This window comes from Pezoporus flaviventris, unplaced genomic scaffold (genome assembly GCF_033815535.1).
Source record: "Pezoporus flaviventris isolate CSIRO_AGI_PZ_B2104156 unplaced genomic scaffold, CSIRO_AGI_Pfla_v1 ptg000007l, whole genome shotgun sequence".
Taxonomy (NCBI): domain Eukaryota; kingdom Metazoa; phylum Chordata; class Aves; order Psittaciformes; family Psittacidae; genus Pezoporus; species Pezoporus flaviventris.
This window is the reverse complement of record NW_026892555.1, coordinates 89639129-89653955: the sequence shown is the minus strand read 5'-3', so window position 1 is coordinate 89653955 and position 14827 is coordinate 89639129. Positions and strand designations below refer to the sequence as shown.

Genomic DNA, 14827 nt, shown 5'->3' with positions numbered 1-14827 from the left:
TGTGAGACAATATAAGCCTTAGCCTTTTTCGTAACAGCCATATAAGAAGCAGATGCCCATAAACCTGCAAGGAAGATCTCTCAACCAAACGCCTTGACCTATCCAGTATTCTCCAGATAAAGAACAGATTCAGAACAGCCCTGAGAAGAAGGATTTGGGGGTGTTCGTTGATGAGAAAATTAACATGAGCCGGCTTCAGTGTGTGCTTGCAACCCAGAAAGCCAACCGTATCCTGGGCTGCACCAAAAGAAACGTGACCAGCAGGTCAAAGGAGGTGATCCTGCCCCTCTACTCTGCTCTCATGAGACCTCACCTGCAGTATTGTGTGCAGTTCTGGTGTCCTCAACATAAAAAGGACATGGAACTGTTGGAACAAGTCCAGAGGAGAGCCACGAGGATGATCAGGGGACTGGAGCACCTCCCGTATGAAGATAGGCTGAGAGATTTGGGGCTGTTCAGCCTGGAGAAGAAAAGCTGCATGGAGACCTCATAGCAGCCTTCCAGTACCTGAAGGGGGCCTATAGGGATGCTGGAGAGGGACTCTTCATTAGGGACTGCAGTGATAGGACAAGGGGCAATGGGTTAGAACTTTAAACAGGGGAGGTTTAGACTGGGTATAAGGAAGAAGTTCTTTACTGTAAGGGTGGTGAGGCACTGGAATTGGTTTGCCCAAGGAAGTTGTGAATGCTCCATCCCTGGTAGTGTTCAAGGCCAGGTTGGACAGAGACTTGGGTGACATGGTTTAGTGTGAGGTGTCTCCCTGCCCATGGCAGGGGGGTTGGAACTAGATGATCTTAAGGTCCTTTCCAACCCTAACTGTTCTACGATTCTATTTTACTATTTACATGTTTATTTCTAAAGATTACATATTAGAAGTGGCTGTTTTTTCTTTTTTGCTTGTTTGTTTGGATGGTTGTTTTTTTAAGTAAGTTCACACACACATACACCATGCACACACATTAAAACAGTTACTTATATACCTTGCATATACACTCACAGCAAACCAACATCTGTTCTGAGATACAAGGATTTAAAAAAACAACCAACCAAAAAGTCACATTCTTCTAAACGCTCATAAGAAAGCTGGACTTTTACAAAATGCCATTGTTCCTGGTCTCAAAAGACTTGACTCAGTTTCACCCCAGACCCAACTGCCTGCTTTAACAGAAATGTTTGAAAGAGCAACTGCTGAAATCTTACTTTTTGTTTTTCCTTTCACAGATACATTTTTTTTTCCAGGACCTTCCTAAAACTCTGAAGTTCATGCTTCAGCAAATGCCAAATTCTGTAGCACTTCTTACTCCACAGTCTATTAGCAATAAGGAAGATACAGTATGTAAAGGTGAGGGAGAATTACAGATTTGAGCTGTTTCCAGTTCATTGTATTCTGAAAGAAATCTAACTGGCTTAAACATAGCTTTCAAGCTTCAGTTCACTGTTCAGTTCTAATTTTCATGCTTTGTATTTCGTTTTCCATAATTAAGTGTTAGACTTTCATAAGATACATTATCTCTAAACTGCTAGTGTTGCATAGCAGTTTCATTTTATGTGATCTTAATTTGCATAATTTTTTAAATACCTTTTGCAGTTAATGCATTGGCATGTATTGTTGTGGACTTGGCAGTGCTAGGTTAATGGTTGGGCCTGATGATCTCAAAGGTCTTTTCCAACCTAAATGATTTCATGATTATTTGAGTCATTGCTGCTTTTTTTTTTTTCCTGTATGTGTTAAATTTTTTTAACCTTACCCTTCATCGATTTCTTCCAACTTCAGCCTGATTCTAACTGCAACTGTAAAGGGTTTATATTCCATTAAAAATACAATTTTTTGTTTTCTGCTATCAAGAGAACAGCTACTTCATAGAATCATAGAATAGTTAGAGTTGAAAAGGACCTTAAGATCATCAAGTTCCAACCCCCCCTGCCATGGGCAGGGACGCCTCACACTAAACCATATCACCCAAGGCCTCGTCCAACCTGGTCTTGAACACTGCCAGGGATGGAGCATTCACAACCTCCCTGGGCAACCTATTCCAGTGCTTCACCACCTTAACAGGAAAGAATTTCCTCCTTATATCCCATCTAAACTTCCCCTGTTTAAGTTTTAACCCATTACCCCCTGTCCTATCAGTACAGTCCCTAATGAATAGTCCATCCCCAGCATCCCTATAGGCCCCCTTCAGATACTGGAAGGCTGCTGTGAGGTCTTCCTCCACTCTCTTTTTTTCCATCAATGTTCTTGCAGGCATTTCTTTGCAACCTGTTAGCTGGAATCCCATTATTTTATCACTGTTCCTCATGTTATTTTAACTCCCTCTGAAAGCACTTATTTTTGCCACTGTCTGCATCCAGCAGACTCTCTCCACATTGGCCTCATTTACTTCTCCTAATATTTAGCAGGCATGTGTGGAAAACTATAAATATATATTCAAAGCTGACAGTACCAGCTACAATCAAGTTTGGTTTTCTGGACCTCTTTTTAGTTGCTTCCATCTTAGCCAAATTTTGTTTACTCTGAATGAAAGCTCTGTGTCAAATTTTAGAGGGATTGTTTTATTTTACTTTTAACTAAGGTGTCAAGTGAGACCAGTTTCCTGCTGGTTACTAGTACACTAAAATTCTTGAAGTCATCCATTAAAAACCTCCATCACTTCCCAGTTTTGAAATTTACCAGTAGAAGCAGGTTCTGGAGGGAAAAGCAAAGAAAACAGAATTAGGGAATGAACCTTCTGTCATCCTTATGAAAATTTATACCTGTCTTTGGACAATTAAAGAAGCTCAGAAAAGCCTGCTGCTTACACATGGCAAATAGAGATTTCCAACATAGTTTCACAATGAGTTCAAGCAAGATGCTTGAGACAACGCTGACTCTGTGCTGTCCCTCCCAGGCTGCCAACACCACCTGCTGCAGCAACAGCAGGAATACAGCACCAGGGAACCAGCCAGCCCAACAGAAAATATACTCCCTACCCATGATGATGCCATCACACACTCTGTGTGGCACTACTCCTTCCACTGCAGGGCCAGCACACAGGAGCAAGGAGGGCAACAAGCATCTGTGGTGGGTGAAGGCAGGACTGCTTCACTTCCCTCAAGAGCAATGGCTTAAACCAGACTCCAAACGAACTGGGAAATTATGACATTAAAGATGTTCCTCTCTGGAGACTTTTCCTGCAGTGAGTATTCCCTCCTGACTGCAGGGCTTTCTCAGCAACAGCTCAAAACTCTGCAACATGCTGATGAACACTCACCTATGGGAGCAATTTCTTTCTCTGCTCCCCAGCACCTGGTCCATACACCGGTGAGCCATCAGCATGCTGCACAGCTCCCACAGCAAGAGCCTGCGCTGCAGTTTGAGGTCCCAACAACTCCATGACTCACATGAGAAGTGCTGTGGCTCAATACATTAGAATTTCTTGGGGTTTTAGTTTGGTATTTTAAAAGCTAGGAAGTAAGCTTTGAGAATACCTTTTAAATGTTAAGGCTGTGAAGCGAAGCAGCAAGAAGTTGGAGAATGCCAAAAGTAAGGGTGTTTACACAAACTAAGCCAGTGCACAAAATGGGCTGTGCTCACTGCTTGGCTCTCTTTGCTACCAGTTTCTTCATCATCTTTTCCGTTATTTAGCCACTGAGTTCTGCTTCACAACAGTAACAACTTTATCTTCTGAGCCCTTGGAAGTTGATACGGTATGGTATCTCCAATTTACAGGCAGAAAAGAGAGGCATAAAGTGTTGGCTAACACTGGATCTTCAACGTAAGTCACCCTAGACCTTTCCTCTTTCTTAAAAATAATAACAATTAAAAAAAAACAAAACAAAACAAAAACATAAAACAAAAACAAACCATTGCACTTTTACATCCAAACTGTAGCCACAGTGGACCAAATGCACTTAGAAAACCTCATAATTTGTGCCTATGCATCTCAACTCAGGCAAAATGCAGCACACACAATTAGTGCCTGACTGCACTAGTTTGGTGTAACAGAATTGCTCAGTGTCACACAAGAAATTTGGTGGTTGAGGCAGGAATTAAACCCAGTTGTCTCAAGGGAACACTGAACAGTGTTATCCACCCTACTATTATTTCCCCTCTTGCAATCCACCCTCAACAGGCTTTTGTCCATCACCTGTGGCCACTGACACAAACCCCACCCATCCTGTGCAGTGAACAGGACTAGGCCCCGCTGAAAACACAGTAAGTTTAGGGACACAGAGCAATGAGACACAACAAGACAAGTGATGGAAAAGTGTGGCAAATTACACCTTTAAATCCAGCCTTTCTTACACTGCAGAGTATTTTAGATGGCTCTTCACCTGAAGATACAGATATTGTTCACATTATAATAAAATTTAAGGTCTGCAGCCAAGATTGTACCTAACGTGCAAGATGTTGGACCACGCACACCATAAAAACCAGCCTAGAGATCTTAAACAAGTAAAACAAACAAAAAACAAACATGCACACACCCTCCAAAATCAAACAAACAAAACAAAACAAAAACCAGAAACATTGTAATTCCACCGTCCCAGAAGAGAAATATGAGGCACAGTGTGTATTTCGATGGTCTACAAGAGATCTGGTCTGTTCATTACATTACGGGTGGATCACTGGTACTCCACCTGATAACACACCAGGAGAGCTATGCATTCTCTCTACCTCCACAATGGAGGTTTTGGGTTCAAGTTTGGTTTGTAGAAGTGTACAAAACAACATGATACAGAGGAACAAGAACTAACAAATCAGTGGATATTTCTGTAACAAAGTCACTGAATCAAAACTCTTGACTTCTTGTTCCACCTGTGTCTTACACTTGCTTCACAAATTTAGTAAGACATATGCAACACCTTCACAGATACCCACAGGTACACCACAGAGCACAGACCACTAGCACTTCTGACATACCAATACTGCATCAACAGCCCCTCAGAAATACAATAAAACTGAAGCGTTATTTTTGTCTCGGAAAGAATACCAAGACCCAGAAGTCAAATGTTGTGCTTCCACATTTCTTCTGAACCATGCAAGCACAAATTACAGAAGTAAGCCTTGAGAAATGTCAGCTTTTTTTATGTAATTAATGCAAATCATGAACTGAAGCACAGCACACCAATCGATACTCAAGTTTTATAGACTACACAACCAAACACTAATAAGAAATACCAACCTGTCAGTTTTCAGTGTAGACTGGCCTATTTCAGTACTGAAAGCACATTACAATTTTAAGCAAACTCAAAAAGCCTTTGCTAAATCACACTTGCGACACAGATGCCTAGCTCCTCTGGACATCATAAGGCCCAGAATGTATCCAGCTTTCCAGCAAACTTAAGCACACTTTTCAGATTAATGCAAAGCTACCAAGCTATTGAGCAAAACTACATACACATGTATGAAATTTACTTATCAAATGCAAAGTGTTAGAAGATTTGGAGATGGCTGTTGAACTTTATGGCCCTGTCCGCCACTTGTTTCAAACAGAAATATTTGATTGAGAAGGAAAAACAGAAACAGCAACAGCTTGTCCTATTAAAAATAACAGAAAGCTTATCAAGAGATGAAGTTCAAAATATTTGTTACAGTTTTGTACTGGTGAATCAGTGCAGTGTGCTAAACACTATATACGTAAGTAAGTTTTCATTTTAAACTATACAACTGGGTACTTTTAAGTAAACAGAACCATATTTTTTCCTTCCATATTCTCACAACCATCTGACAACAAACCAAGCCCACTCAGCCCTGCTAAAAGCATGATTCTCTAATGTAACCGTACTTCTGGGAATACATTACAGCTCTTGTGAAACGTTTTGTTACACCTGTGTATCAACTGGCCATGTAAATATATGGCAGTAACCACATGCAAAGTAGTCTTTTTGTCAGTTTCAGTGAGCTAAAACTTTATACAACAAATAAAGTCAATTAAGGCAACCTCTGAATATCTGAATAAGCCAGGTATTGTCCTCTTTTGCAGCATGGAATGATGATGCTTTCGATTAGCAATACAATAAGTATCTTTAACACTTAGGAGACTAAGACAACATCAGGAACACCTACTTATAAACTCAGTTCCAGCGACACTGCTGACAGGTAAACCTCCATGCTAGGCTTGTCCTAGGCATACCTCTGGCCTTCACCTTTCAAACTACTTAGGATTTACCACAACTTGTATGCATCCAACCCGCATCTTTTTGAGACCTGCAAAACTGCAATTGCTCTCAAATTTTAGCCACTCATCTCTACTGGTGCGGTTAACCACAACTGTCAGGTTAGTCAGGAGACCAAACCTGACACCGAAGAACAACTCCTTTTACCAAAACAGACACTGGTGATGGCAACATTTTTCCCCTAAGGATGAATCTGAAGAGAGAAGCAGGGAAGGTGGATATGACAAAACATAATGAAATGAATGAAGCACAAAAGTACCTTATTGGTACCCTTCAGATACAACACACTCAGAGGTGGGCATTAAAACCACATCACTAATACAGTCACAAAAATGAGTAGCCAACGAATTTAGTATTTTTTTCAAATTTGTAAAATAATGTTTTCCATATCATGCCCTCTTGATACAGGTTTGGAGTTTTTTCCTCCTAAAAAATCAGGTTAGTATAGTACTATATTGTACATTTACATCTGTAAATGCTCAGTGAAAACCAAGGAGGAGGAGACAGAAGATGACATCAGCACACAAAAGAAAGAAAAGCTCCCAAATATACAAAAAATAAAATCGATCTTCACAGATCCTGATACTTCAGGGCCATTGCTAATCTGCCAAAGGCTGTCATCTCTCTCAGAAGTATATAAAACGAGTAAAATCAAGCCGTGTCACAAGAAGGAGAGCCTTAAGGTTTCCTCCCAAAATCTTACATTTAGCTCCCTGTATTAAACAAAGCTATTTAATTTTCCTCAGACAAGAGGTTTGCTTATGGTAAACACAGGCAATACTAAAACCTTCAAAACTTACTCTTATGCTGCAGCAAACCTCAAATTAACTAATGAGAGTGGTGGTGGTGGTAGGTGTTTACAGTGGGGTCTTTTCTGTGTGGTTTCTTTGTGGGGGAGGGAGAGAGGGATTGTGTTGGGTTTCTGAAAATACATCAGGTTCTTGGACTTGGTTGTTTATTCTCCAGGCTAACTTGGACTGCAAATGCAACCCAAGTAACTCATCTGATGCACAACAGGGTAGCCAGTGTCCAGGGCTGTTCAACTGTGATCTTTCGAAAAGTTAAACATTGATAGGCTCTGGACAAGTCCAGTTAAAGCTGCTGGTGATCTGATTGCTACGGGGCAACGCGAGGAGCCAGGACAAGGGATAAGGAAGTCAGGTAAGGCCACAGAGTGTTCTTTGTACACAGTACAAAAGGTGACAATCAAGTTTAGACAACTTAAAAATACCTTTTAACCTAAAAATACATCTTACATCTTTGTCTTTTGAAAGTTACAAAACATAAGCATTTGCAGAGTTTCACCTTCAACCACAGACATTTATTGTTTTTGCAGATTCCGTTATCATCAGTACTAACTACCCTGAATTAAACCACAGTGTTAAAAAACAAATTTTTCAAAGTTTTAATGTTTAAGGGGGTTAACTTAGGATGGGTCTAATTCTGTGTATATAAAAATAGGCTGTCAGAAAACAGGCCTGTGAAATCTTTCGGCCTCCTCAAGTTCCAACAAAAACTGAGTGTTTAACCAAATATCTTCTGCAGTATTCTCAGAGACTGATGACTAAAGAAGGTAAAATCCAGTTTTCCTCATTATCTAGACTAAAAATGGAAATAGGGCATAACTAATGAGAAGTAAACTGATTTTTCAAGTCACTTCACTTATAATAAGCCGTGATAGTAGAAGTATATGCTCACAATGTGTTGAAGTCTGCAGCACCTGTGTAGTTTTAACAATCATTTAGCCATTCCAACATAATTTCAAATTACGGGCTCACTGTATACCTCTATTTCTCTTCTCAACATTTAGCCCATCTTAATTCATTCAAGAACTCCATTAGTTGTGGAAAAATAGGAACTGATGAAAACTGCTATTACAGGGTGTGATAAAAGCTAAATGACTGGGGAAATTACGCAAGGAAATAAAAAAGCAATTAATTTCTTACACAGTTAAGAGTTTAATTAGATTATTTATTTTAAATGCATTTCTGTAAGTGAATAGAAAGCTTTACAACAGACTTAACTCCTATTAAGTTTCAAGTGATACAAGAGTAAGTATCAGAGTACTAAAATTAGATCACTCTTACATTTGATCAGAGAACATAAACTCTGCTATGCCAGCAACTTGGTAAGCTGCAGTATTAAAAATTGGACTCTAATCTATTGCTTCACGTTCAGTGAGAAGAGGAAATGGCACCACCTAAATGTGAAATTCCTGATCTGTGATGCAGGTTTAACCATCACACCAAAAAATGCTACTCAGCACTTGTGAAGAAAGACACTGCAAAAATGCCTCCTCCAGCAGAGATTCTTAGTGGTAGCAGCAGTAACAGTCTGCAAACACAAGGTCTTGGACACAGCTGTAAGCACTAGCACTTGAGAGCCTCTCAACTGTAAACTAACTGAAACACATGCGGATGTTTGTTGGGTTTTTTGGCATAAAAAGTTAAAACCGGAATCAAATGCTGTTCCTGCCCCTAAAACTTTATGTTGCTGTTCGTGGTTTTGCAATCGTTTTTATTCTCTGAAGGGATGCTGCCATACTGCAACTGTAAAATTCACATAAAAAAGGCTGATGACAGCTACACGTGAGGGTGCACGTGGAAGCATGTTCTCCTGAAAGCTGCGTAGGAACGTGGGGATGGAAGTGTGTTCACCCTTGCCACACATGTCTGCTCGTCAACTGACCTGTATTTTTCCCCTCATTTAATTCCTTCAGGGCCACTTCTACCATGACAGTAACAAATAACCATAGGATCAGATTCCTCCCATTCATCTGCCAGTCCTGAGCTCAGTTAAGTGCATTGGGATTTTGTTCAAGGAAATGCCTGGGCATGTAAGCTTGCCAGTTTGTGGAGCAGGTCGTTTGCCTGCGCACTCTTTTCCACAGCCAACAAGCTACCATTTGGCTGTATGAAGGCAAGACAGCAAGGAGACCAAGGTCAAATCTAGCAAAGCGGGAGGTATCATGGGTGACAGATGATAAACAGTGAGGAGGCACGCATGGGAAGAGAGTTTGGTCACCTCAGAAGCATGCCAAACTGATTACTATTAAGAAAAACAACTACTGGCTGCCAGATCTCATGTTCCTTCTAGGTTACGTGCATTCCCCACCTCCCTGTGTATTTCAACTGGAAATTCTCCGGTAAGGAAACTACATCCTCCTTCGTCTTTTCAAAGTTCATATTGGTTATTGCTGTAAACTGGAGGATATCAAGAATGCTGTCAAGCACAGAAACTGCAGGAATAAGAACAGATTCTACTTATTTCTCTCAAAATCGGAGCTGTCAAGCAGGCAACTCGTAGAAGTTGCTTGCAAACTATTTTTGGATCAAAATGGACTTCTTAAATACAAATTTCTTTAACTTTGTAATTGAAACTGCAACTGAGTTTCCCAAGAGCTCTTCTTTCTCAGCTGAGAGCTACATACCTCTCAGATTTCTGGGATGTATCTGCTTTGTCCGAGGCATTTTCCTCTAATCTCATATACCACTTTCTTCTCTCAGAAATGCAAAGCACAGCAAGCAGAGAGATGGCAGCTCCATAAACTTGTCAAAGGGGTCAGTTAATCCGTATGCTAAAAAAAGAAGGGGGAAATAAAAGTTACAAGATGTATGCATTAGTAAGGAAAACAAAGATACCTTCTGCCTTTCACCCTCAAATGGCTACAGAAATTAGCAATGAGCAAGATGTATTTCTGTACCTATACTTTTACAGAGTGAAATGTTCCTGTATCTAAAGAAAACTACATGAGGGTGAAACTCCTTTCGGGATTACTCAGGAAGCATGAGAAAACTAAGACACTTTTCCACATTTGTCAGCTGTTTTCTAGCCAGAAAATGTCTTCCAACAACTTGTGTCCCATGCAAATAAATCCAGAAAAAGTAAACAAAACTTGACATCAGGCTTTAAGATACAGATCTTCATCTCAGGGTGGGGAGAGAACAGAGCAGAGGGCAAACACACATGGCACCAGCTATAATCTACCCTATTAGTAACATCAGGTACCTCCAGGTTCCTCACACAGAGTGTGCCAGTGCAGAATAATCCCCATAGGATCTCTTCCAAAGTATCAGCATACAGCAGAGAATCACACTGGCTCTTGATCCACCTGCAAGCTGTTGCACAGCAAGCTTCTACTTCGGCATGGTCCTGCATGGCTGCAGCAGCCCCTGCATTTACAGGATCAGATTTACAAGCCCCGATAGAGAGAAACCCTATGGACCAGGGAATTCTTTTAATAGCCTAACACACAGATCTGGTGATATACTGGCAGAAACCTACATCTGAATCCCCAGATCTACATCTTCCTTTTTTCAAGATTAAACAAAACTTTCTTACATTTCAAATATTCTTGTGCTTTGCTTCCAGTTTAAGTAGTATTATGTTCAGTTTCTGAAATGCTACAGGATGTGAAATCTCACACAGAACTATGGCAAACTGACTTACAGACAACAACTTAGAAAAGAAAATGACCAGTAGAGTTTCACTCTTCCAGCTGAACAAAACAAATTAACCATTTTTCACTTGGTAATACTAACATATGTTAACAGATTTTTTTTCTTCAGGATTGCCCCTAATATGACCAAGTTAATTAAGGGTAGCTACGCAAAGGAGGAGTTTTGTAAAATTTTTAGCATTTGTCAAGTATTAATTTTGGTGGGTTGTGGTGGGTTTGGGGGGTTTAAGACAACCATGTTTTTATAAAAATGGAATCCAAACTCACTTGAAATAGACTACTTGCAACCACCCCTTCAGTCTACACACTGTTGAGGAATATAATCATTAATTTTTAATGCTTCTTTTGTCTGTTGCTGCATAAAACGACCCAAACCGGAGAAGAAACTGACTGCAACTGACACAAAGGAGGGCTGGAAAATGTTACTCTGACTGATGGCTCTTCACTAGGGTGTTACTGCATGTTACAGGAAAAACAAGGAAAAAATCCAAAACAGATCACAGAGCCTGTCAAGTTCTTTTCCCGTACCACTTTATCTGCAAAGCTAACAGGAAGATTGAGAAATTAAACAAAACCTGATGCTAACAGGCCCATTTTCCTCATCTCGGACACAAGCTGGAAATGCAGAGAAGAGGCTGGACTACCTGGAGGAATAAGCAGCCCCTGAACCCCAACCCCCTCTTTCCTTTGTGTGCTGCCGGGTTGAGGTTTTTAAAGATCCTCATCAACACCAGTCTCTTCTTTATGCAAGTTGTTAGAAGCAGGAGTTTGAAATCCCCCATCCCCCTCCCGGGTATCTGTAAAGCGTGAGCACCTCCCGATGCTCCCCTGCAGCACGGATGACATCTTATTTACGCTTTCAAACCACCGATTTCCCCCGCTCACCAGCAGGACTCATTCTTTCGGGGGAAGGGTTGGCCGTGTGAAAGCCACGGCGGAAACACCCCGTAGGACCCACACGAAAAGTCATTCCCCTTCTTCGTTTAAACGACACAAAAAGGGAGAAGGAGAAACGAGAGCTCGCAAAGGCAGCGGTCACATATATTTCCCCTCCTCTCCCACCCCCAAAAAATGCCATTAGGGAGCGGGAAGGGGAAGCAGCAGTCCCCACGGGACCCGGAGAGCCGTCGGTATGCGAGAGCAGCGTTGCAAAGAGAAGGGAGAGAGGGAAAAAAAACATGAATGAATAAAGAGGGAGGAGCCTGGGAAAACCCCTCTGCAACGCCGCACCGAACAAAGCGCTGCACACATGCCGGGGAGGGAGGGGGAGACGGGGGACCAGTGGGGGTGGCGGAGCCCTGCGCCCTGCGGGGACGGCGGCGGGGATGGGAGGCGAGAGGAGTGGGGCCGGGGATCCGCGGAACCCCCACCACCCCCAACCCGTTTGCTAAGCGCGTGGGGAGCGCACAGACAAGCCCGCCCGGGGCGGGGGGTGCCGCCGGCTCCCCTGGGGACACCGCGGGCGGGCGCAGTACCCGCGCGTCCCGAAGGTGCCGCGGTGGCCCGGCGGAGCTGGGGGGATACTGGGGGGGGGGGGGGGGGAGTGGGGCCTGCGGACTCCCAGTCCCCGCCCGCTCCCCCGCCGCCGGCGGAGGACACATTGTGTTGTGGCTGCCGCAGCTCCGCGCAGAGGGGGGCGCCGGCCACGGACGGACGGGGGGAAGGTGGAAAGGAAGCGGTGGGGAGCACCCGTCCCGCCCCGCACCCCCCTCCGCGCGGCGCCTCCCGGGCCCCCCTCCCGATCCTCGCGGCTCCCACTGCAAACCTGGCGGAGGGGCCGGCGCGGCGGTAGCGGCGGCTGATGGCGGCGGCGGGGAGCGCGGCGACCCCTGCGCGGCGGCGGCAGCAGCAGCAGCAGGGAAGGACGGGGGGGGGGGGGGGGGGAAGCGGGCGGGAGAGGGGGAGCCGGGAACCTCCTTCACTTGACAACCTCAAACACAAACATGACCCAGCGCTGCCGCCGCCGCGCCCGGGCACACGCACACACACACAGAGCCCGGCACCGACATCAACCCCTCCTCCATGCACCGTCCCCCCGGGCCGGCCAAGGCACCGCCCCCCGGCACGGCCCCCTCCGCAGCCCCCTGCCACCGCCGCGCCCGCCTCCCGCGCCGACCCCTCCTCCGGCCTTCCCCCCCCCCCGCCATGTCCCACGCGGGAGCCGGCCAACCCCGAAGCCCCCCCATGGAGAGGTGACACGCACAATGCGGGGAGGACGGGGGGGAGCCTCCCCTGACAGGCTGGGCGGGGCTGGGGGGGGGGCCGGCGCATCCTCCGGGCTCCCCTCGGGGGAAGAGACGCGCTCCCGGCCCCGCCCCTCCCCACAGGCGCCCCGGTCACTGGCGGGGGGAGGGGCGCGCGTGGGGGGGCGGAGGGTGTTTTACCTTCTCTCACTTTCTATTGCAGGAAGCGGGGCCGGAGCAGTGACGTCACCGGGTCTCCCGGCCCCGCCCCCTTTCCCCAGCCGGGGCGGGAGGGCGGGCTGGGGGGGGGGGGGGGGGGAAGAAGGAGGGGTCAGGGGAGGGGTCACCGAGGGGGTTTCCTCGCGGCCCGGTGCGGGTGAAGGGGGGTGGGGGCGCAGCGTGAGGCACGACAGGCGCGCGCGTTTCCCCTGCCGACAGCCGCCTGCACCCGGAGGCCATCAGTGTCCCGGGCCGCCCCCCCCCAATAGCCGGGGCTTCCTCGGGAGGGGTATAAAGGGTCCCTCATGGTGACGGGATCCTGCGCTGCCTTCCCCCTCCCTCCCCTCTAGGACAGAAGTTACCGCTGCCACCCCGCCGCTCGGAGCGCTGCACCGGTGCTCGTCGCGCTCCCCCCTGCCGCGGCCCGGCCCCCGGGGCACCGGCACGGGCGGACGCGCACACACACACACAGAGGCGCCCAGAGCCGCGGATGACGCGGAGATCCCGGAGGTTCCTCCGCACTGCCCGCCCGGCCGGGCTTCCCCGCGCCCTCGCCGCCAGCCCGGTCCGTCCCGTCCCATCCCATCCCGTCCCGTTCCGCCGTGCCCCGGCCCCGCCGCGGAAACTCACCGCCGCGCCGCGCATCCTGCCGCGGCTAACTTTGCATCACGGGCGGCAGCGAGCCCCTCCGCCGCTGGAAGTGGGCGGGGGAGGAAATACGAGGAGGAGGCGCGGCGCTCTCCGGCGCGGCGCCCCTTTTTTGGCCCGGTCCGCGGGCTCTGCTGCGGGGGAGGCTGGAGGCTGAAGGCTGAGCCGCCGCCGTGGGGTTTCCTGTATCAGCTGTGCGTGTGTACACAGCCCGCATGTGTGACCCGTGCGGGGTCACCCTGCCCGGCCCACGGCTGCCCCTCCGCCCCGGGAACCGCTGTGCCTCTCTCCTCTCCTCTCCTCCCACCCCCAGAAAGCGAAGGTGGGGGGCAAGGTTCGGCGCTGGGGATGGCGACTTTCGCTTTTTAATTCTTTAATCCGAACTCCCTGACGAAAAGGTGTTGGCAGCTCGTGATTGCCGCCTGGGCTTTGCATTTGGAGCCAGCACGTGATGCGTTCAGCAAATAAACCCAATTAAATATTTCTTGCATCACCTCACTATTGCTCTTCCTCCTCTTCCCGTGCCTGTGCTCCCCTGGCTGCCCCTGCACTCAGCTTGTAAGCGCTGTGGCCACACTACACCCTTCCCTTGTAAGGTCCGTACAAGACTCTGCCTTGGAGAGCATGACCACCGTTTCCAGAGTATTCCAGTTTTTCACAGGGCCTCCTTTCAAACTGTTTTTAACCATGCAGGGTTTTCACAAGACAGGTATTTTCATCCCCCTTTGACATGGCAGAAACCAAGCCAAGAAGATGCAGAGAAGCTCACTGCAGAACTGCGGACAGATACGACACTGTTTAGGGCTGAGCTTCTAGCCACTGGCAGTGCCCTGGGCTATTTTTCTTCTCGACTTCCCTTAAATTATACCCTACATTTATGGCTTACAACGGGGGCAGGTTCTCTGCTGTGGGTAACCTGTCCTGCCTCCTGCCTGGAGGCAGCAGAAGTATTCACTGTACAAGAGGCAAAAGTGTTCAACCTGCCTTCACGCTGCAACCAAGCAGTTAGGGTATTCATCACAGAACTGGAGATTCACGAAAGATCAGACCTGCAGACAGTATCTTCAGGAGAAACACTGTATTCTACAACTCTAATTAGACAAGTGAATGAAGATTCTTTTGTTTGGTTTCTTCCTCCTCTGGCTTTTATAGATACAGG

General features: G+C 46.5%; 1 protein-coding gene across 3 annotated transcripts in view; it reads right to left on the bottom strand.

The window, feature by feature from the left end:
- Positions 1-13792, bottom strand: part of HIVEP1 (HIVEP zinc finger 1) — a 133816-nt gene extending 120024 nt beyond the window's left edge. The window contains exons 1-2 of one of the 3 annotated variants that reach the window (XM_061449463.1): positions 13651-13792; positions 9590-9736 (exon numbers count right to left, since the gene is read on the bottom strand). In XM_061449463.1, coding sequence (XP_061305447.1) covers positions 9590-9629 — 40 coding nt within the window. In that variant the 5' untranslated portion in view covers positions 9630-9736; positions 13651-13792. Of the gene's footprint in view, positions 1-9589; positions 9737-12383; positions 12961-13002; positions 13064-13650 lie in introns of those variants that run through there. The other 2 variants (XM_061449465.1, XM_061449464.1) reach the window with 2 other exon arrangements.
- Between the last annotated feature and the right edge of the window lie 1035 nt (positions 13793-14827).